We start from the raw sequence: 23,684 nt of genomic DNA on the forward strand, positions 1-23,684 counted from the left end.
AACCATTTTAGGCTCTCAAATTGAGTTCAACACCTAGAATTGAGTTCAAAAGCAAACAAGTAGCTAAAAGAGACCACAAAACTGCTGAAGTCCTAAGAAGCTTACACAGGAATTAATACTACAATAGTTCAAGCCTGATTTATGACCTGAGAAATCACATTAATTGATTCACTATTACCAGATTCATGTAAAGCGTATTTAAAGTGATTTCAGAATGAAAAAATTATTCTTTCTAGATATGAATCACAGTATCATCAGAACTTTCATAAATTTAATTTGGCTAGGAAGTCAGTATACTCAATATTCTGAAAATAATCAAAGAGCACTTATTAAACGTCCATATCTGTACAAATACATTCCAGTAGAGCATCTTCAGAAAAGGCCACACAGAATTTAAAATGACATTGTTTCAGGCAGCACTTTTCATTAGCAGTACCAAAGATGACAATTTTTTAAAGTCCTCAAAGAGAGAGTACTGCAGAATATCAACAAAATCAACCGAACAAAGCTGCCATTCTATCTGATATTATGCACGCATAACAAGAATTTTCACACAGAAAATCTTGCTGTGGTCCCCGGGGTAGCAGAGCAGACATCATGCCTACCCTAGAAAAGGAGACGCCAAGGCACAGGCACAGACGCTTGCCAAGGGCACTGGCCAGGAAGAAGCAGAGTGAGAACCGCGAGCAGGCCCCCCACCCTACTCCTGCGCTGTTTGAACAAGAACACAGGCCCTCTCCCTAATAAGGTGCTAGTGCTTCCCCAAAGACACAATGCAAATGTCTGGGTAGAAAACCTCTGCAAATCACTGACAGCAAAGCTACAGCACTGAGAAGACACTAAGGACACTGAGGTGTATCGAATGTACCCTGAGGAATATCAAACACTATCTCGTAATCTAAGCTGGACTCACCACCCTGAAGGAAGGCAAGTTCAGAACTCCTGCATACACCTTGGTGTCCATCTGGTAGAAAGACTTCCCCTCGTCTTCCAACACTTTTTGGTTCATGAACCACAGACCACCCATCACCTATCACTACTTGCTACTGCCCAAAAACCTAAAAGCTCATCAAAGCTAAAGGAGAGAATGGCTCTGACTCTCATAGAAAAGCAATGAGGCATGAGCCTAGAAAATGGCAGCCACACTCCCCAAATGGAACTCAGCTCCATGGGAAACTCACCTAATCCATGCATAGCCAGAACCAGTAAGGAAGCCAAGACACACTCTGAGGCCAAGAGATTTTTACAAAGTCCACCCACAAAAGCTCACATACTTCACTGTGAGAAGGGCTCCCCGATCTGTACTCCCAGCCTGATTACCACTGAACTACTCACAGTTCTAATAAGTGTAATTATCAGGCTGCCAAGCCCAGAGAAGATCAGAAGCAACACCAGAGAGAAAAGGACAGCTAAAAAGTGACAGAGCGGGAGAAGCAAAGAGTGCAAGGAATAGCAAGGACGGATTTAAAAGAATAAAAATAAAATAAAAACTGGATACAAGGACGTGAAAGGTATAGCAGTTTGGGGTCATTTATCATAAAAGCAAACACTCTACACAAAAGGCTCTAAAAATATCACGGTATTAAGTAAAGGCCAGTTCAATAACTCAGTACAACACAGTGAACCCAAGTTAACAAGGGACATGGACGTTCATGTCCATGTGTTCTACGGAACATGGGAAAAGGAGCCCAGTTAAGGCCACCCGTCTGCATACCACTTTACATGCTGTAAGATACTTCCATGTGTAATACCTCACTTGATCCTCAACATCATCATAAGGCAAGTAGAACAGACACCTCCACTAGCCAGGAATTTGCTGGTAAGTAATTCAACTTTAGCAAGGCAAAGGATTTACCAATGCCAATTATTGGTAAATGTACCCAATGTACACAGTCTGTTAATTTGGCACCTACCCCCCTTGTCAGAATGGAGAGGGCAGGAAGGCTTCACCAACCCTGCAACCTTCCCTGCAACTTCACCTCCCAAACTTCCCTCTCTAAAAGCTCCCACCCTGCTATCTGCATCCCACGGGGCCTCTTTCTTAAGAACTGTTCTAGTGTCTTCTAGTGCCTGCATCCCTCTCTACTTGCAGACAAACTTCACGGTGGGTAGCCCATGATCCCCAGCTCTTGGTTAACACATAGCTTTGTGTAACCCCTCCCCTTAGACGAGTGTCAGACCTAATGACTTGCTTCTAACAACAAAATATTGCACAGGTGATGGAATGTCACTTCTGTGATAAGCAACGTAGATCGTACCTTCTATCTTGCTAGCAGACTTCCTTGCTGGCTATGGCGAAGCAAGTTGCCACGTTGGAAAGGCCCACAAAGCAAGGTACTGAGGGCAGCCTCTGGCCAACAGCCCACAGGATGGAATCGTTTAAATAAGTGTAAGCTTGGCAGAGTATCCTTCCCCAGTCAAGCTTTCAAATGAGACCCCAGCCCGACCAACACCTTGAGATCAGGCTTGTGAGACCCTGAAGCAGCACACCTAGCAAAGCCCTGCCTGAACTCCTGACCCACAGGATCAGATGATAAATGTGTCTGTTCTAAGTCACTAAGTTTGGTCATTTGTTACTGCAGCAATAGATAATACACTACAATCCATCAGGTCCCAGGGATTTCTTTTCTCAACTTGGACTTGATCAGTCATTTCACTATCATTTTTACCAGCACTCTGCATTTACCACAAAATCCTTGAAAGAATTATCTACCCTCTTGCTACCTCTTTCTCATTCTCTCAACTCACTACCAAATTGACAAAATCATTAACTGATTCATTCATTCTCTTAACCAACAGGCACTGTTCTGGGAAGAGGTATAGCAATGAGCAAGACAAACAAAGTCCCTACTTTCATGAACTTTATATACTCTACCAGAGGCTGTGCTGGCATATCTCTAGCTGCCCCTCCAGATCTACTCACACCCTTCTCCACCCTGCCCTGTGCCAAGGAGGCTGACCTCTATGGGTTCCATAACCTAGGCTCCTTTGCCCTCTGAAAGTTAAATGAAGAAGAAAACAACGGGTAATATGAATTACTTTAACCCACATTTCCAATGTCATATTGCATACGAACATGCTAAGGCTACTTCAATTACATCTGCCCAATGCCATTTAATTACCCAGTTAGAACCAATATATTTGCATCCAGTCTCCCTAAAACATATCCCTCCTGTATTCCCTTTCCTAGTTAATGGCCTCACCTAACTCCAGTTGAGGTTCAACTCTTCATCCCTGAAGGCCCACAGTCAATCAGTCACAAAATTTTGTCTCTCTCACACACATACACACACCTCAGTCACACTAACTCCTTTCTTCAACCCTTTGCTACAGACATTCTTGTCAGGAGCTTTTTTCGCAACTCCAGTTCTTCCTCACTGCTCATTCATTCGCTAAACCAGCAAACATTATTAAGCCCATCCTAGGTGCCAGGTACTCAAGTCTCTGACCTCAGAAGATGTACATCTAATTGAAGGAGAAAGAAAAGTGAACAGCAATTCTAATACAAACTAAAATATGCTATGAGCAGGAAAACCATGGAGTGCTTCGGGTGCACACAGGAAAGACACACACTCCAAGCTGAAAAGAAAGGCAAGGTCAAGAAGGCTTCTCAAACAAGTCTCATTTCAGCTGAAACTCAGAGGACACGGAGGGTAAGCAAAGCAAAGCGTGTGAGAATATGCGTACGTGTGTTCTGGAGGAAGGTGCACCTTCTAAGTCAAGGCATGGCAATGTGCAAGGCCTAAAACCAAGAGAGAGCATGGTGCTCTGGCGCAATCAGAATCTAAAAAAACTGAACATGACTGGCAAATGGAGAGGAAGCCAGGAAGGTAAGCATGTGGCCCTTATTAGTACCTTCACAGAAAATTGACTTTTACCCAATCAATCCCACTCAAAAAAATATAAAAATAAAAGCCTCCCCCAGAACAAAGAGAATATAATACAGACTCCTTGTTTGACTTTCCAAGCATCTACAACCTGACACCTACCTACTTTTCCAGGCTCATCTACACACATGCACTCGGAATTCTTGCCACACTCTGTGCCTTTCTGGCTCTGTGCCTTTGCTCCACTTCGTCTGCATGAAATTTCTCCTCCAACCACCATGTTTGCCTGTCAATGATGCCAGCCAGGTCAAATTCCATGTCCTTCAAGACTTCCCAGTTCCTACCAGAGCCTGACTACAGCATGCATTATGACCAGCCTTGAATCAGTTACATCTACATCTGCTCCCCTGCAAATGGGAGGCTTCTAGAGTATGTAGGAACTGAAGTGAATCTTAATCTCAAAGACGAGAGAAAATGTTCAGAAGAATATTCAATTTACCAATCCTGCATTCCTAAGAAGCCAAACACAGAAGGTCACGAAAAAATAATTATCAAATTATACTAATACAATCAATCAAAAGTCTAAATTTCTGTATGTTTTCATATATGTTTTATTTGTCTCTATATAAAAAGAGCTGCACGCTGCCTCATAAGATTAAAAAACAGTAAGTGAATAAGCTCAGAAAGGTTGAGTTACTTGCTTAAAGTCACAAGATACTTAAGGGGCAGAATGAAGACCAGAATCAAGTCTTCAGATACTCTTTCTCAAAAACTATAAACAGCCATAATATAATCAGAGTGTCCCCATGCATCTCACTAACCAGCTCATCCAATTACCTGGAACTTCTTTCCCTCATTTTTCCCTCAATTAATTCCCATTTTCCTTCATAACTTAACTCAAGAATCCTCCCCCAGCCTCTCAGATTAGTCAAATCCCTTTATGATACACTGTACTTCCCTTCATAGCATTTATCTCTTCACAGCACTGCATGAGTTGTAATTTCGCATGGCACCTTGATTAATGTCAATATCCCCATTAACTCCACGAGGACAGGACTATGTCTGTCCTTCTCTGCACCTGGCATTTCATTATTATTTGCTGAGTAAATGAATTAAGAGTATAACAGTAACCAACATTCACATGGCCCCCATAGGACTACAAGATCCTAAAATCTCTCCGACACTTCCAATAATAATAATAATAATAATAGTAACAATTATATAAGTTTTAATGTCACAGTTTTGCTGTAAATAGTCTAAGTCTTTGGTAATTATATGTTCATATATGGAACCTGTTAATTCTCTATTAATCAGAATAAGAGTTAACCAGCATACCACAATTTTTCTAAACATTCAAGACATCAGCAAACTTTCACATCAAAAGGACACATACTGAAAGAAGCCAGTCTACAGGCTGTATGAATTAGCTATTTGCTCTCTTGGAACCTGAAAAGTCCAATTCCAGCCTAATAGAGAATTACAGTGTCTCACCAAGGCAACCTACTGTGGTAATAAATTAAAACCAAAAAAAAATTTTAAGGCAAGATGCTTGGATGCTTCAGTTAGCCCGTAGTTCCCTAGCAAATAGTAGATCCATAAAAAGGCTTTAGACTCCCCAAACTGATCCAAAGATTTAACATAATCCCTATCAATATCAAAACTGCCTTTTTTTGTAGAATCTGACATGCTGATCCTAGAAATTCAAGGGACCTAGAATAGACAAAACAATCTTGAAAAAGAATGGAGGAGGATAGACATCTCCCAATTTCAAAACTTACTACAAAACTACAGTAGTGGTACTGGCATAAGGATAGATATACAGATCAGCAGATCAGAATCAAGACTCCACACATTTATGGTCAACTGATTTTTGACAAGAGTGCCAAGATACTTCAATGGGGAAAGAATGGTTTTTTTCAACAAATGGTGCTGGGACAACTGGATATCCACATGCAAATGACACTGTAAGCCTACCTACCTCACAACATATATAAAAATTAACTCAAAATGAATCAGAGACCTAAATGTAAGCTAAAACTATAAAACTCTTACAAAAAGACATAGATATAAATCCTCATGACCTTGGATTAGGCAATGGTTTCTTAATTATGACAGCAAAATCATTAGCAACAAAAGAAAAAGCATAAACTGAACTTGATTGAAATTTAAAACTTTTGTGCTTCAAGAGACACTATCATGAAAGTGGAAAGACAGCCCACAGAATGGGAGAAAATATTTGCAAATCATATATTTGATACGGGACTGCTATCCAGAATGTATAAAGAACACCTACAACTAACAATCAAAAAACAAATGAGTCAATTCAAAAATGGGCAGAGGATATTTCTCCAGAACAGACATATAAATGGCCAATAATCATACGAAAAGACATTCAATAACATTAGTCATTAGGAAAATGCAAATCAAAACCAGAATAAGGGGAGTGCAGGAGGCAGCTAATCAGTGACGACTCTGTCATCATTGATGTTTCTGTCTCCCTCTCCCTTCCTCTCTCTGAAATCAATAAAGATATATTTAAGAAGAAAAAAACAATAGCATACCACTTCACATCCACAAATATAGCTTTAATCAAAAAGACAGATGATAACAAGTGTTAGCAAGGATATGGAGAAATCAGAATCTTCAAACATTGATGGCAGGAATGTAGTATGATACAGCCCCTTCGCAAAAACAGTTTGGCAGTTCCTCCAATTAAACAGAGTTACCATATGACCCAACAATTCCAATGCTAGGTACACACCCAAGAGAACTGAAAACATATGTTCACACAAAAACATGTACACAATGTTCACAGCAGCATTATTCATAATAGCTAAAAAGTGAAAACAACTCAAATGTTCAACTGATGAATTAAAAAAATGTCGTATAGCTACACAATATTGTTCCATTATAAAAGGAACGAAGTTCTGATATATGCTATAACATGGATGAACCTTGAAAGCATTATGCTAAGGGAAGGAAGTCAGTCACAAAAGACCACATACTGTAAGATTCCATTTATATAAAATGTCCAGAATAGACAAATCCATAAAGACAGAGGAGATTACTGATTGCCTGGAGATGGGGGGAGGGAGGAAGGGAGAGTGGCTAATAAGCAGAGGTTTATTTTTGGAGTGAAGATGCTCTGTAATTAGTGGGGATAGTTGTATAAATGTGTAAACATATTAAATGCCACTGAATTATATATTTTAAAGGAATGCATTTTTATGGTATATGAATTATATCTCAATAAAGTTCTTTAAAAAGGAATCAAATCCCTTTAAGTACTAAAGCTACTTTTTTGTGTGCTTTTTTGTTGTTGTTGTTGTTTTTTGTTTAATCCTCACCCGAGGATATTTTTTCCATTGCTTTTCAGAGAGAGGAAGGGAGGAAGAAAGAGCAGCATTGATGTGAGAAAGACACATCGACTGACTGCCTCCCAAACATGCCCCGACTGGGGCCAGGGATGGAAACTGCAACCCCTGACTGGGAATGGAACCTGGGACCCTTCACTGTGTGGACCAACAGTCCAACCACTGAGCCACACCAGCCAGGGCATTACAAGCTACTTTGATGGTTGTTTTTAAAACATAACATACTTTCCTCTTTTGGTAAGCAGAACAAACTAAGTGTTGCTTTTCTGAATATACTCAAGGTCACCACTACAAGACACCAGTTACTAAGCAGCTGTGTATTCAGAAGATTCAACGGGGTACAGGCTCTTAGCCCTTAGACAGTACCTCCAAACTACTGTTCTTTCAGTCTCCCACCTGTCTACTATAACTTTGTTTCTTCCTCTACCATAAGAAATCAAGAAAAACCAGAGATTAGAGGCGGGAAGGATATGCCAAGGAAAAGCCAAACAAATGTACATACAGGTGGCCACGATGCTTAAACAGAGGCTGTTTGCTGTTTTCTTCCCCATACTCCCTCTTCCAAGGCAACATTGCCCTTTCTTACTTTGGACACCTGTCCCCAACCTTTCGGGTTTAGTGGTCCACAACAAGGGGAAATCAAGGAAGCCCACCCAAACATCCAAACTGCGGAAAACCTCAGATGGCACTGACATCCCCCAAACGGCCTGCTTCCACCTAAGAATCCACAAAGGGCAAAGCCTGTAAAGGCCATCCCGTTCCAGTGTGGTGCCTACTTCACCACAGCTCAGAGCACATGCCTGGTGACAGGGGACTGCACCCGCTACTGAATTACTCCAAACACCCAGGCCTGCTGGCTGAGGACACTTGGCCTCGTATCTATAGCTACAGTGGACACACTGTCCGCAGAATGCAGAAGGTTTATCCACTACAGCAACTGGACATAGAAAATCCATTTGGGAGTTAATATTCTTTCTTTTACACTGTTTGATGGAAACAGCTGAGGTGCCAGGGACCCCCCGTTACAGTCCCTTTCTCACACAATCTCCTTACACCCTATGCCCCTCAAAAGGATCAGCAGGTCAATGGATCCTCACCAACGCTTCTTAGAGTCAGCTGGATCAAGGTGAACACTAGGCCTATGGAAAAAAAGCAACTGTCTCAGAGTCCATGGTGAGTATTTTAAATATGAGCCATGGAAACCAGTATCACATGATGGTGAGCACAGGAACCAGAGTAGGACATGCAGGAGCCCTGACTGGCCATGGCTGGCCACAATGATATGCAATTATGGGGAAGCAAAGAAGCTTCATGCAAGTGGAGAAATCTCATCTGTGAGGAGCTACAGGAAACAACAGAGATGGGGGCCATGGCATCCCAGAAGGGTTTCCAGCTCAGTCTGGGCTCCAGGAGAAATCCCTACTCCAGACTCTCTGCAGGTCTATCTCCAGACTATCTGTTTCAGTTTCGGTGCTGGGAGGCTGAGACTGCTTCTGCTCTTACGCAAAAACCACCTCCACTTAACCTAACTTGATGGCTTGTGATCCTTCAACCAAAACTGCTGCAACTGAAGTAGGGACTGCTTACCCTCCCTCTGCCCACTTTCTGTATAAATGAAACTCAGAGCCTGTTTACCACTGTGTCCGTGCATGTGTGCGAGAGTGGAGGGGGGGGGAAAGAGGGGGAAGGGAAGAAGAGAGGGGCAGTGGGGGCAGGGAGATTTTGCCACCTTATTTAAGACACAACCCCTCCTCCTCTTGGGGTAATGAAAATATTGCCATATATTTACTGTTAGGACCTCATTGTTACTTTTCTCATTAGATTTTGTTGTTGTTGTTGTTTGTTAATCCTCACCTAAGGATATTTTCTTCATTGATTTTCAGAGAGTGGAAGGGAGAAAAAGAGGGGGAGGGGGAGAATCGAACCTGCAACCCAGGTACATTCCCTTGACTGGGAATCGAACCCTCGACCCTATGGTTCAAGGGTCACCACTCTAACCACTAAGCACACTGGCCAGAGCTCTCATTAGATTTTGAATCCATTTGGAATCTTCTTTTTTTTATTGTGGTAAAACATTTGTAACATAAAATCTACCATTTTCACCCTTTTGGAACAATTTAGTGGCATTAAATACGTTCACCTTGCTGTGCCCCATCACCACTAACCATTGTTTATTTTTAAAAGCGTTCTGAAAATCATGCCTTTCATTCTTATTAAACAAATGACTTCTGTGTATGCTTTTAACCAATGACAAGAGCAAAGAGCCTCATCAGAGCTGGGCCTATGATGAAGGCAGGCTGAGAAGATGGCAGCGGAGAGTACCCGCAACAACTTGGAGCAGTACCAGAGCAGCTAAATTCATCCTGTTCCTCTAGACATGGCCACAGAGGCTGGAAACTAAAAATACCTGGAGAGGACAGATAACAGCTGTCAAGGATATTCAGCCCAGTTAGAAAGGTTGCCACTATCACCAGATTTGCATCAGAAGACACCCATACAGGCAGCATGGGTCAGATGCAGAATAATCAGATTCAGTAGAGAAAGACTGATGTTCTTCGCCTCCCAGGACGTCTGGAATAAATCTCTGGGCCTTGAATTTGGTCAAGTAATCTACGATCAATTTCTGGAGGACCCCTAGGAAGAAAGACAAGTACTTAAAACTGTTGAGTACCCACTCACCACCCTCTGCTTGTCATATTTTCCTTTTAAGAACAACAGCTTCTATCAATAAAATTAAGTGAGGAAGAGACCTCCATCAGATGCTTTGTCAAAGCAAATAATTCAGCCAGCACCTTTCATAATGGCAGAGACAGAAAGGATCAGGCACAGAATCTTGGCAAGAACACCAGGAACATTAACATGCCCCTCAGTGGCTTTAAATATGAACAAAACTTTCAAAAAATAAATTATAGTCAAGGCATCTCCAAATGCCAGGCCTGTAGCAGCCCAGAAAGTATGCCCAAGTAAAGACCCTATATGATCAATTACAGTAGACCCATCGAAACTCCCCCATGAAATTCCCCCATCCCCACCATTTCTTAATAGAAAGTTATTTACTGAATTACTAGCAGTCAATGCATTTTAATAACAGTTGTATTAATCAACTCCACGAAAAAAAACAACTAAATGAATATAAATAATACAACATTAAACATAAAAAGTCTGGGGTTAGCACTTTTCCATGTGGAATCATGCTATTTAAGTCTATTTTTCCAAAACTATGAACACTCACCCATATCAGAATAAAGTGCTTAAATGTGTCGTAGGGAGTAACAGAGCAGAATGGACAGTTTTGTGCTGTGCATCTTTTCAACAACTTTAACAATTTTTTACATTTTTTTTAAGTAAAATACTCACAATGTGTTAGACCTAAAAAATCAGGCCCTCTACGTACACCAGAAAGGAGGCACTTCAGTGACAATTCAAATTCCTCCTCCACAGCTTAAGCCAACACAGCAATTCTTCACCGGGAGCAAGTACCACAAAAGAAAAAGATAGTGTAATGCATGGTACCAGCAAAGTGAGTCATGAAGCGAAATACCATACAGCCAACATTTTCTTACCATCATAAGCCAGGATGGGAGGGAACTTTGGAGGTCATCACTAGGATAACCCTTTAGCAACACATGAATCCACTCACATTACCTACTAACTCATTACACAAGTGGTAAGGTCTGGGAAAAGCACGATGAGACGCAGTGCCAGAATAGAGGGTGACGAAGTAGTATCTGGTGAGGGAGAGCAGGTTGCAGAGGCCAAGGAAAGAGGCTTCTAGCACCTGGCCTCCATAGTGGCAACAGGGACAGCAGAAAATCACGCCTAGCTGAGGTCCTTAGTCCGGGTCACCAGCGTTGCTGGAAGCCAAAAGAGCAGAGCCTGAGCTGGGAATCAGAGGGGCTTGGTCTAAAGGCATGTAGGAAAGCTAAGCCTTAATGGCCAGAGGACTCGTCTAGCACTGTTTGGTTCGGGCTAAGACAAAACGAGGACACTGACACTACAGCTAGTCTTCCCAATATTTAGAAATCTGATATCAAAACCCCCGACTTTTCATAAATCCCAGTGAAACACGGTTTTAAAATTAGGGAGTGTTTGAGGAGACCCTCTACCATTAAATATTCCTTTCTTCAATAATATTTACAATCAGAATCCTTCCTAGAAACTGTATTTAAATAATTTAAAACGATTCCATTCTTAGAGAAAGTGAATATCATTTACGTCACCTTCAAATGCTTATTCATGGCTCCTTGCTCTGATTTTCCCGAGTGCCCACTTAAAGGAGAATGCAAAGTAACAGACCCCCCACGACTGTTCCCCATCAGACAGCCTGGTTCAACCTGAAGAACATAGAGCTCTTGATTCACTGAAGGGTGGGAAGAGCCGGTACCTCTGAGTTGTCCTGAGCTTCCAAGTCAGCCCAGGAGCAGCGCTGGGAATTAATCAAAATGGTTGCAGTTTGAATCACCTACTCTCACCATGAACTGTAACTGAGCTGCAGTGATTTCTAAATAGAATACATTCTAAATAGAAACATCTAAATGTTCCTTGGCAATTAAATATCTAGAAAGTCAACAAACCCCCAAGAAAGCAGAGAAAATGAACTTTTGTAAAGCTCACCATTCATCAACTACAGGAGGCTCGAAAGATGCCACACGCCGGAGGCTCAGCCTCCAACTCAGCCCTGGAAAGGAAAACTCCAAATAAGATTGCTTCCAGAGCGGCTCTCATACAGCACTAAATTACAAGCGGTGACCTCCCCTGAGGAGAAACTGGAGTCAACAGCTACACCAACATATAACCTAGGGGAGATGAAACCTAACTCCAACACAAGGGCTGCTCTGCTACTTGCAGAGTAACAACTGCAACACATGGAAAATATAAGCACCTAAGAAAGTCATTTAAAATATTTCAAGAGCCTGGCCAGGTAGCTCAGTTGGTTAGAGCATCGTCCTGATATTCCAAAGTTGCAGGTTTGATCCCGGGTCAGGGAACATACAAGAATCAACCAAAGAATGCATAAAATAAGTGAAACAATAAATTGATATCTCTCCCCCCCCATTCCCTCCCTCCCTTCCTCTCTCTAAAATCAATTAATATAAATAAATAAAACATTTCAAGAGCAACAAAATGCCCCCCCCGAAAAATCCAAATGCATCCCAAAAGTAATCTGAGTAGAACCTAATTGAATCTCCAGGTCTAAGCTCTCTGAAATAAAGCAGATTACAACAGAAACATTCCTTTATAACAAAGGAGCCACAGCCTAGCACTCTGAACTTCATGGGAGTACAAAAATGTAGTGTCAGGATGGTCACAACACAGCTCAATCCACAAAATCATGAGATAATTAAACTGTTTTTAGGTTTCAATCGGTTTCGCCAGAAACCTTGTCCAAACTACACCGATGCGATTCAGCATCAGCAACTATAGTTCTATCGAAATAGCCCCAGCACCTTATCTCTTGTTTTACCTTTTACTGCTGATTGATTGGCTGACTGATGGTAAACTGATTTGTGCATGTGCCAGAAGGCAGCTCAGGAACACAAAATAAGAAGAGATTTAGAAAGATCGAATTCATGAATGGAAATGCTGATGTCATAGTTCAGCTCCCAGCAGAGCGCAGGGTATCCGTGAGAAAGTATATCTTTTGGGGCTGTTAAATCACCAGTCATTTAGTAAAGGAGGTAAAACAGAAAAAGCCCTTGCTCAGACCAAGGGAAGAGGAAGGGGAAAAAGAGAGACAGACAGAGACAGAGACAGAGACAGAGACAGAGAAGCTATATTAAACACCTTTTCTCTAAACCAAAAATGAAAAATACACTAAGTATATGCCACAAACAAGCTTAACTTCTAAGCCATGGAACTATTTCATATTATTAAAAATAGTATTTTTTAAAGATATGATTAGTTGCCGCTAAATCAGTAGGACACAGTCCCATCCCCACCTTAAATCCTTCGCCCACCATGTGCCATCTCATTCAGAAAAGAGTGCGCAATATACCCAGTTTTAGTTCTTCACTGAAAACTACCTGGCATTGCCAAACCACCCCTAACTTTAAGCAATTCTGAATATAACGGGGTGAAACTCATAACCCCACACAAGCTACTGGAATCTTTATATGAGGACAAAAACGCTTTTATCTTATGAGTAGTATAAACTAATAAAAAAGGTTATAAAAATTTGATTTACTCAGAACTATTAAAAGCAGCTAGTGGTGTGGGTTACTCACATTTTTCATCTCCTGGCAGAACTCAAAATACAACCAGTAATACGAACTTCTGTAAAGTTTAGACACAAGTTTCTAAAATCCTTTCATTCAAGACACTTAAATAACTGATTCCTAGATTCCTAATGTTTCCCAGGAAACGTATTATTCCACTCTTAGAAAATAAGTGACCCTCAGATCCTTGGTAACATCTCCAAAGCACAAAACTACAAGAACATTCTTCTTTACCATTTAGATGGTTTAATATAGCCATTCACCCAAAATGAATTTTTTAAAAATTTAAGCAATAAACAATTTTGCCAATAAAGACCTGAAAAAGATCTTATTAAGTTAAGATGCAAACAGACCAGATCTATCTGTAAATCTAAAATGTTAAAAGAGATCATCTCACATTGCCACGACAAATATCTTTGATAGAACATCACTACCCCCTTGTGGATTCGCAATAAAAAATCCTTATCTTCAATCTTCACTTTTTAAATGTTTCATTCTGCTGAACTTCCATTAGAGTTTACATTTTCTTCACTAAGAAGGGTTATTTCATTTCAATTACTTTTTAAAAAGAGAAAAAACACTTAACATTTTAAAATAACCAATCTCATCAACTTCTTTATCTTCTGAGCATCCCCATTTTGGAGAGTGTTCTTTGTACAACAGGGATATTTGCCGATTTCAACATGGTAAGCACATCAACATTCCATTTTTCCTGAGAATATCTGAATTGACACTTCCAATCATCACTCTGAGATTATTTTTAACAATAAATGGGTAATTTCTTCACTACTACATCTTTTTTCTTTCTACTTGATAATTTCACACTCTGTAACAATTTCTTTTTATTGCTTCCAAATGGTTTGATATCCAAGTGCCCCAGAAAACCAATGGGGCACATACATTCTCAGAAATAACTTTTCAAACAAGGACTAAAAAACAAATCTAAGTTTTATAAAGATTAATTCTTGATTGTATTACTATACCTTCAGAAAAGCTTCCTGGAACTCTAAATCAACCCTGATGAAGGAAAAAAAAGATAACTGGGGAAAAAGGCTTTGTTTTTCTCTGTGTTCTATAAGTTTAGTTGCAAGGGTACCTCTGCTTGGATGTACCATTCTAATATAACACACAGATACATCTTGTTAAAACGTATAGCATAAAGATGATGAAATAAACTTAAGTATCTGGATTTCTTATCACTTGTTACAGACACCAGATTTAGCTGCAAGTATAAATCATCTCCACAATCGTATACCGGCTACAGAGAGACCATCCAAGTTCTGACTTGTCAGACCGCGTTACTGAGAGCGAGTTCCCCGTTTCCTCATAGGTGTTGAACACAAAAGCAGGGACATAGTCATTTACTATTATTATGAGAAGCCAAATTTCAGTATTCATTCCAACGGTTAGGTGGGAACAGAGGAGGAAGAATGACCCACTTTGCAAGTGTTTTTAAGTGACTAAATGCATCAGCTCACCTGTGGTAACTGATACGGAAAAATGGCAGAGACAGTGCCTGGTCTATTCAATGCCTGAGCGCTGTGCTCCAAAAGGCTTTTCACTGTCAGCCAGGGAAGACTGTACATCCAAAAAGTATCAATTCAGCAGCAAGTCTCTGGTGGCTGGCCGGAGAGCAGAGCAGTCAGAGCTGGCCTTCCCGGTTTGCTTTGTTGGGATTGTTAGGATTGTTGTCTTTGGACTTTTTCTTTTTTTAAGAAGGCAGGAAGAGATTCTGAATGACATTAATAAAATTAGTGTTGAGAGGAATGCTTTAGTCTCCAGGTGGTCACATGTTTAAAACTGTTAAGAACTCAGTCCCAAACATTTCTTTCCAGGCATGTCACTTTGTGCACTTGTAACTACAAAACCACACTGCAGAAAGCAGAGTGAGGAATGCAGCCCCAAACTAGCACACCTCCCTCGCAGTCACCCTCTGCTAACAGTCTCAGGAAGGAATACATTACATGACTCGAAAGGCCTGGCTAAATCTGAAAAAATAAAATGTGACTGCACTTCTGCAAATGAGCAAAGAACTCGTGTATAAGAGAACATGCAACCCTACCACAAAGAAGCAAAACATGGGGGCGAATGCAGAAGAACCATTTAAAAAATATCTCTGGTCATTCCATCTTATGATACGTCAATCAGTTGGAAGTTCGTGAACAATCCTCTAAAAAAGAGTGAAAAGGGAAATATGTGGCTGACACTTGGCCTCTGTTTGCAGTGGGGTACATAGTATTTCTTTTTTAGTCAAGGGTAATGAGCTAAAAAATGCTCAGGAAGCATTACCAATCTTTACACAAGGAGGACCATGACCTTCTACAAGCAACAGCGTTCAAAGCAGAAAGATGCAATACAACCTTAGAAACACACAGCCAGCATACTGATGGAGAAAAAAGGAAACGATGCTTTACTATGTCCCACCACGTAAAAAAATCAGGGTCTGCTGTCCATTGTCAATATATACAGAAAAACATTCTCCTTACAAATACATGACAAGTATCATGGGATGGAAGACCATCTACATGTTTACCAGTCCCTTTCTAATGACAGATAGTAACACATCTTAACACAGGACTGACGGATCCAACATCCACTGATGGCATAAAATACAAGGATCTGACAGTGTCTGATCAACCTATATCTTGAACCTGATTAGGTATTCAAAAAAAGAAGAAAAGCTAGATTATACACTATAATCTGAAAGTAGAGTGAATGACCATGCACTCATGTTATCTGGACAAAGGAGTAGAGAGCAAGAACACTTATTACTCAAACACACAAAGACTAAAGACAGTACTACAACAGGCAAAGTAACATCAGAAGACCCCACACGTCCTTGTGAATGAAGGCACCAAAAGAATAGTATACTTGTTGGCTGTGCCCGAAGAAATTTACCATTATCAAGCCAAAGAGACGGAAGGATGGCTAAATGCAGCAAAAACAAATTTCCCAAATCCTACATGAGAGGCCCAGATAGATGCCTGAAGGACACAGTGTTTCACCCAGGGGCAATATCCAGTTATAAATATTACTATCACCCCTTGCCATGCGGCTTAAACCTCCACCACCCTCTCCTCAAGGAAACAAGAAGTAACACTGCCTCTTACAACAGGACAAAAGGAATGGGCACCCCTCTTTACTGAATGATAGAAAGGCTATGAATACAGTAGTGCTACAAATACTCTTTTATAATAATGATGGCAAGGGCAATAAAGAAACCTCTTTATGTGGGAAAGAAAGGGAAGTAGTATCGAAATCATCTAGAACAAAAAAAAGGGCACGGTAAGTGATTCTAGAAGATACAGAACATTTTAGGAAATGATCTGTTTTAATGGAAATACAAAAGAAACACATATTGCCTGTCACCACAAAAATATTCAGCCACATGTTCACACGAATAAAGGACTGCCAACCCACAGACTACAACAATCCTCAACAAGAGTTCTTAAGAGTGAAATACTAGCAGAATTGGTTTCTACAGACATTGTGGACAGAAATCTGATTTAACATAGAAGGAAAAGAGAAAGTGCATTTCAGGTCAATTCCTTAGTGTCATCATCATGTATACCATACCTACATCCAAAAATAATCTGAGGCTGTTTACAAATGAAGGAGGAGAAGAGGAACAACAATAACGACACAAATAACAGTACCATTAAAAACTAGAACGTATTAAAAGTCACATAATAAACAAAAGCAATGAGGATTATATCAGAGCCCTAGCCTAAGGATAGTCACCACAATAGGGCATTAAATTTAGATATAATACTTCCTGGCAGTGAAAATATAACAGCAGCTCATATAGTTCGTACTCTGATAATATGAAATATATCAGGTAATCATAAGAGAAAATCATTTTTCTACCACTTCCTTCTGTAAAGGATGCATCTGATTTTATGTTCTATACAATACCCAGAATGCTGCTGTTCAAATGTTAAACAGGCATTCCAATCAACTATACATCTAAATAACCTATAAGTTATGCCTAGACATTTAAAAAGAACATTAACTTTACTTTTTTCTACAAACACGCACACGCACACACACAGTCTGAGGGAAAACTGTCAAATGTCGCTCTGCGTGTGCCCTCCACCGTCTCCACTACCCCCACTCCTGCAGGGCTGGGGGGAAAGCTCAATAGAATAGTACACTATTAGAGTATATTTTTGTAGGACAATAATCCAAACAATTAAAATTCAGAAAATAATTCCTTACAAGAATATATAAAAAGACAAGCATAAGATACACTGAAATGTCATTTGTATTAAGCTAACAAGACCCGTATGGTTTCAAGCAAAGTCACATAACTCCCCAGATCCTCACATCTAACAGAGGCTCAGTGAACATCTCTGGAATGAATGCGCTCAGTGATGGGTATATGGATGTAAAAACAACTTCCCTCCAAAATAACAAATCAAGGAGGCAACAGGCACAATGAGGGAAAGGAAGAGAACACGAGAATCACCTTCTGTTGCTTTTTACATAATGAAATTAGAAAGAAGTACAACTGCCCACAAAGACGTCTTTCCCCTGAACCTTACAAAATGGGAAACAAAGAATGGCCGGAAGGAATGAAGGAGTAAACCAGTATGGGCTACTACAGTCAGAAAGAATTATAATCCCACCAGCACGCGGGCCACACCCAGCATAAACAGAGAACTAAAATAATGCCACTTGACCCCAAAGAATAGGCTATTTTAAGGGGAAAGCCTAAAAACTAAAGAAATGGAAAAACTCAGATAAGCAGTATATATAAATATGCCTCAGAGGAAGCAAGAGCAACCCTCCACTTTTGAAAAGGAAAATTTGACCCAATCTGACCTTGAGTAGAGGTTGCTGCGACCATGTCAACATTGTGATCCACTCAACAGTGGGGGTTCGGGGGTGAAGGGGAGGAGACAGTGATGGAGGTCAAGAGAACCCATCTAGCCTGACTAGCTGCAAAAGAACACGTCACACTTGGAAGAGCAGGAAAGCTCATCACCAATACTCTATAGGGACAGTGACACAAAAGCACAACCATATTAAACTCAAAGGAAAGAACCTAACTTTACACACTGACCTCAAGTGTGTTCTTCTGCCCTTTACCATTTCCTTCCACTGCCCGTTGGAGGGAGCACCCAATGAGCAAGGGAAACTCCCAAAGGCATAGGTGGTACGGAGACGGCAGGCAGAGATCCACCACCAGAAGCGAGGCCTCTACTGGGAAAACACCAACATACACAGCAGGCTGTCACCTCTTATTTTCCAAGGATCGGTCATACTACACCCTAAAATATACAATGCCATCAAGCTGAGTATAGATAGAGAGAGAATAAAAAACACAAAACTTTTTAAAAAACAAAAGAAAGGCAAACTGAGGTCAAAAGTGCTACTCTGGGGCAATGGGTATTACACCCACTGGATAACTCAATATAACTGAAGGGCAAAGCCCGCAAGTCAGCCTAAGCAGACCAGTCCTCCAGATGACCGTCCCCTTATCCTGTAACCCCAGTGGAGAGTGTCCTTGCTAGAAAAGCGCTTAAAGGTCCAAATGTTTCAGAATCCAACAGAGCTTGCTGGGGAGGATGAGGCTCCAAACTCAGCCTGTCAAAAAGTGACAGCAGCTAGCAACCCGTCCAAGTTTTGTGAGGGAAGGAAGTGAGGGGATCAGAGGAGACTCACATCACTGCCCCTGCCCCAGAGCCAAGGGCAATCAGCCAAATACACAAACTGTGACACTAAGGGAAAATGTGGAGAACAATCCCTCCCACCCTGTCATAAAGTGTCACAGCCCTCCCAAAGGTACCTTTTCCTAATGTACACAACCTCTCTCGATTATTTCAAAGGCCAAAATAAAACGGGCATATTTACGGCCATTCACTTCTAGTTCCGTCACAGAAATATATTCTTCTCACCCACTCCTCTCATTTGCCCCAAATACATGAAAATCTCTTTCCCTTACACGGCAGGAAAGAAATGAAGATGAGAACTTTTAACCCTATGAAGAACCAATCCGAGAATACCCCCGATTCAGAATGCCTAAGTTTTGGTGGTCATCGGCAAGCCCTTTACACTTTATGTGAACATTCAGGATGTCATTCTGCTTATTCAGTACAGTACAAATGACAAATGAAAGAGTGGTAAGAACTGGCCATTTATCAATGAGCCTTCTGATTCTCCTAAGCCTGAAGAGTTATCAACAGCAGCGATATATATTCTTACACATCAAGATCCCCACATACACCCAAAATGTACATCTAACCCTTGCAAATTTCTGCATATATGTAATAGATGTAAGTTCATCTATGAATATAGTCCTACATATATGTATATCTAAACATATGCACAGCATCATGATAATCTCTTTTTTGCCAAAAGAGAATCAGAGCAGCAAAAAATAGTAAGTGTCCAAATGTCCCCTTCACCTGAAAGCTACAAGATCAAAAGAAATGTTTGGATCCCACGAGAGACAAAGCCAGGGCCAAAGGAAGGTTCTAGTACAAGGAGCACACTAGCAACCCCATCCCGAAAGGCATGTGGGCGACATGGGTGTCTACACTCCCTTTTCTGGATGGAAAGGCATATGGCTTCTTACCCAGCCAACATGAATACAATTTAAGAAAATTAGAAAAAGTCAAGGTAACAGGCTCACTAAATATGGCTGACTAGGAAACAGAAACCATAAGGAGGATATGAATTCTCCTAAAAAAGAACTGGGAAGTTTATTTCCAGGGAAGGTTCAAAGACTCTTGAACATAGGGTATAGAGAGTCTGGTTCTCACTGCACAGAAGACAGTAACTGAACACCCCAAAACAAGGGCCCATGACTCTTCCTGCTGGGGTAGTGTCAACTGGTGAACACTGCCCCCACCTAAGGGGAAAGTAAACTGGAAGCAAATCAGACCCTGGTTTTCCTCAAACATCAGAGTAATTATCGTAGCCCCTTCTTACTCTAGTAGGAGGCACAACGGAAGCCCTGCCCTATATCCGATGGAGCACCCACCCTCACCCAGACAAGGAACTCCGAGGAGAGAGAAAATGTTAAGGGAGACAGGCAAACGGGGAAGGGAGCCTGACATGTTCAGTTTCTCCCGAAAGAAAAAGAGGACAACTCAAAGGGTATTCAGGAAATGAGCTCACCCTAACCCAGGAAAGTGTGCAGAGAGTATGCATAATCTGTACGAAGTATCTGCTTTCCCATTTAGAAATGACTTCAGCATTGCACAGGCCCCCACTAACCACTGGGCGAGGGAAAACATGGGTAGCCCGAGTCCCCTTGTCCTGGCAAAAGGGTCAATAGACGGTGAGCAGAGGCCCCAAAAGATTCCACAGAAGATGAGAAAATGAGACGGACCCCTCTGCCAAAGAAGGATCAGGGTCACAGAAGGTAAAGGGCAAGGGAGTATAGAGAGGCTCACTTGCGATAGAAATGGAGACCCCACCCTCCTGGCTGCGAGGGGTGCAAGGGCAAGAGTAGGATAGGAACCACTGCTAGGGGTGGGGATGCTGCGTAGGCCCCCTCCCGGGAAGGGAAGGGGGAGGGGTCACACGAGGCCCTTCTGCCCGGGGACGCTCAGCAGGACGGGGTCCCCCTGGTGGGGAGAAACGCGGGGACCCCGCCGGCTCTGGGAGGCGCCCACGGGGCTCGAGGGTGATGCCGGACGGAGTCCGCCTGATCCTGCCGCCCGAGAGCCAGGGGCGGCCAGGGTGAGCGCCGGCCGTGCCCCGACGGAGACCGGCCCGGGGCAGTGGGGCGCGAGGCCGGAGGGGGCCTGAGGCGGATAAACTTTCCGCCCCGCGGCCCCCACCAGGCCGGCGCGGAGGGCGAGAGGCGGGGGCCGCACCACGAGCCCCCGAAGCGGCGGGGATGCCCGGTCCGGGTGGGGGAGGCGCCGGCCCTCCCTCCGCCGGCTCCTCCTCCTTGCTGGGCCCGGCCCCCGCCCGCCGGCCCCCCGCCCCTCCGGCCCCAGCCCGCCCCCGGGTGGGGGTGTGCGGCGCCGCGCTCCACCGCCCCGCGAGTCACCTCAGGACCGGCCGCGCTCCGCCCCCCACCCACCGCCCCCTCCCCGGCCGGGGCGCCCGCCGCCCGCCGCCGCCGCGCCCCCGCGCTCCCTCCTGGCGCCGCCGATGCCCGGGATGTCCGGCGGGGCCGGGTCCCGCCGCCCGCCGCGCCGCCCCCGGCCCTCAAGCTCCGACTCTTACCTTCCGGCTTGTTTTCGGCAGCCATTTCCCCTCCGCGCGCCACATCCTCCTCCTCCTCGCGACCGGGACCCCGAGCGCGCGCCTCGTACCGCCGCCGCCGCCGGCCCAGCCACCCCGCCGCCGCCGCGCACCCGCCCTGGCCCCGCCCCGCGGCCCACGCACTACGCCTGTTGGGCTACGCAACTGCCACTCATCGCTCCCGTCACCAATCGCCCCGCACCAGGGGTCTCACTACTCTCCGGGAGGAGCGTCCTATCCATCCGGCCCATTGGCTGGTCACCACCCAACGGAGTGAAAGGATTGGTTAAGAATCAACGCCCCCTCCCCACCCACTCTCAGGAAAGCCCGCCTTCCAGACCTAAACAAAGCTTCCCAGTGGCCAAAGCTCGAAGGAACTGCCCAATCAAAAAGGGGCTCACACGGAATATTTCCTCGAGGCCGAGACGTGGCGTTTTGATTGGCCGTTACTACAGTGTTTCCCAGGCCGTCCAGACCAATCAAAGGGGGTTCCCGGAACTCGGGAGCGGCGAAGGGAAGCCCCGCCCCCGAGCGTGACCGTCATGAGGAAGGCACTTGCTCATTGGCGCGCTGGGGCTTTTCCCGCGTGCTCCCGGGGCTGAAGGACGTTCCCGGGGAAGCCGCTGCCGGCGCGTGGGGTCCTGAAGGCAGTGGAGGACGCAGCGGGATCTCCGGGATTTCACAGCCTGCGGCAGCCGGGGGACAGCGAGGGCAGAAGGGCCTCGGGGCTGAGGTCCCCCGGGCGCCGCTCGCCGGAGCCGGTCGGCCCGGGCGTCCGGGCGTCGCTGCCGGCCGTGGGGGGAGGGGCGCGCCTCCCTCCATGACCCGCCCCTTTCCCTCCTCCCTTTTCACCGGCGCCCCGCCCCCTCGACCCGCGCCGCCGCGGCCCACGCGCGGGTGCCCGGCCGGCCCGTGCTCGCCGGTGCCCGCCTTCCGCTCCCCACCCGTGGTGTGCTCCGTTGTCCCCTTTTCTAGCTGCTTAAAATACTGAAACTTTATTTTGGTCACATTGGCCATGTGACCCACTGAGCCGATGACTCATAAATGCCTGTCCCAGGATGAGGCCACTGAACAAAATCTTAGAGAAACGATTAACCTCGGCGCGCCCGCCCGAGGGCTAGGCGAGCCAAGTTTCCCTCAGCCCTGGGCTCATATTCGTGGCTGTTCCAGGTAGTCCAGCGTCCCCTTCACTCATGCTCCGTGGGAAGTGGGAAGACCAGGTAGGTGTCAGTCGGGGAGAGAGAGCCTAGGAACAGGTTAGGACCCATCCTGTGGGGGACAGACACCGCTGCAGCTTTTCTGGAGACCCGTCCACACCTATGGACCAGCACAAACAATGCAGAGAAGCCTAAAGCCAGATGAGATGGCAAAGATGAGATGCCCCCTCCCAGAGAAATTGAGGAATTGTGCACGTGGGCAGGTGATACCAGAAAAAACGGTGAGAGCTGACATCTCCAAGTTTAAAGATAAATTGAGTGAAACGCAGAGCTCCAACCCCTCTATGTGGATCTTGTATGGTTTGCACTGAGAACATTTCATTCCTCTACATTTTATTTTTTCCTTTGCTACTGTTGATGACAACTAGCAGAATCAGCGAAAGGTCCTCGCTGAAGTGTTTTAGCATCAAGATTGGCTGTCAAAGTAAATTTTGTGCCAATCTTAACATGTGCTCTTTTTTTCTAGTCTTCACAAGCGAAAATTTCTTAAGTTTTCCAGAAATGAAGATGTCCCGAAAGAATGTTTTGTATTACACACTCATTCTTCAACAAACTTTAATTTTATGAGCCTCAAAATAATACAAAATTTTAACAACTAGGGTACAATATTTTATCGATTAGCATTCTTAATAGCACCTATGTTGACAATTTGTGTTGTGAAACATATCCTTGAAAGTGCTGGTGGCATTGAAAATTAGTATAACCCTTTGAAAAGCAATTTTACAGTATGTATTAAAAACCATAAAAAATGTCTACATCCTTTGACCCAGTAATCTTACTTCTGGGAATCTATTCTAAGGAAATAACACTAAATGCCAAAAAAGCTATATGTGTGAAGGTTTCCTT

At 43.6% G+C, this 23,684-nt stretch overlaps 1 protein-coding gene across 1 annotated transcript in view; it reads right to left on the bottom strand.

Annotated features, from left to right (window-relative positions):
- The window catches only part of LOC308560072 (calmodulin-binding transcription activator 1-like), a 69,828-nt gene extending 48,093 nt beyond the window's left edge, over positions 1-21,735 (bottom strand). Inside the window, exon 1 of the mRNA XM_081143626.1 lies at positions 21,604-21,735. Within this exon, the coding sequence (XP_080999752.1) occupies positions 21,604-21,648 (45 nt within the window). The 5' untranslated portion in view covers positions 21,649-21,735. The remainder of the gene's footprint in view (positions 1-21,603) is intronic.
- Between the last annotated feature and the right edge of the window lie 1,949 nt (positions 21,736-23,684).

The sequence above is a fragment of the Miniopterus schreibersii genome (assembly GCF_964146895.1).
Source record: "Miniopterus schreibersii genome assembly, chromosome: 8".
Classification (NCBI taxonomy): Eukaryota; Metazoa; Chordata; class Mammalia; order Chiroptera; family Miniopteridae; genus Miniopterus; species Miniopterus schreibersii.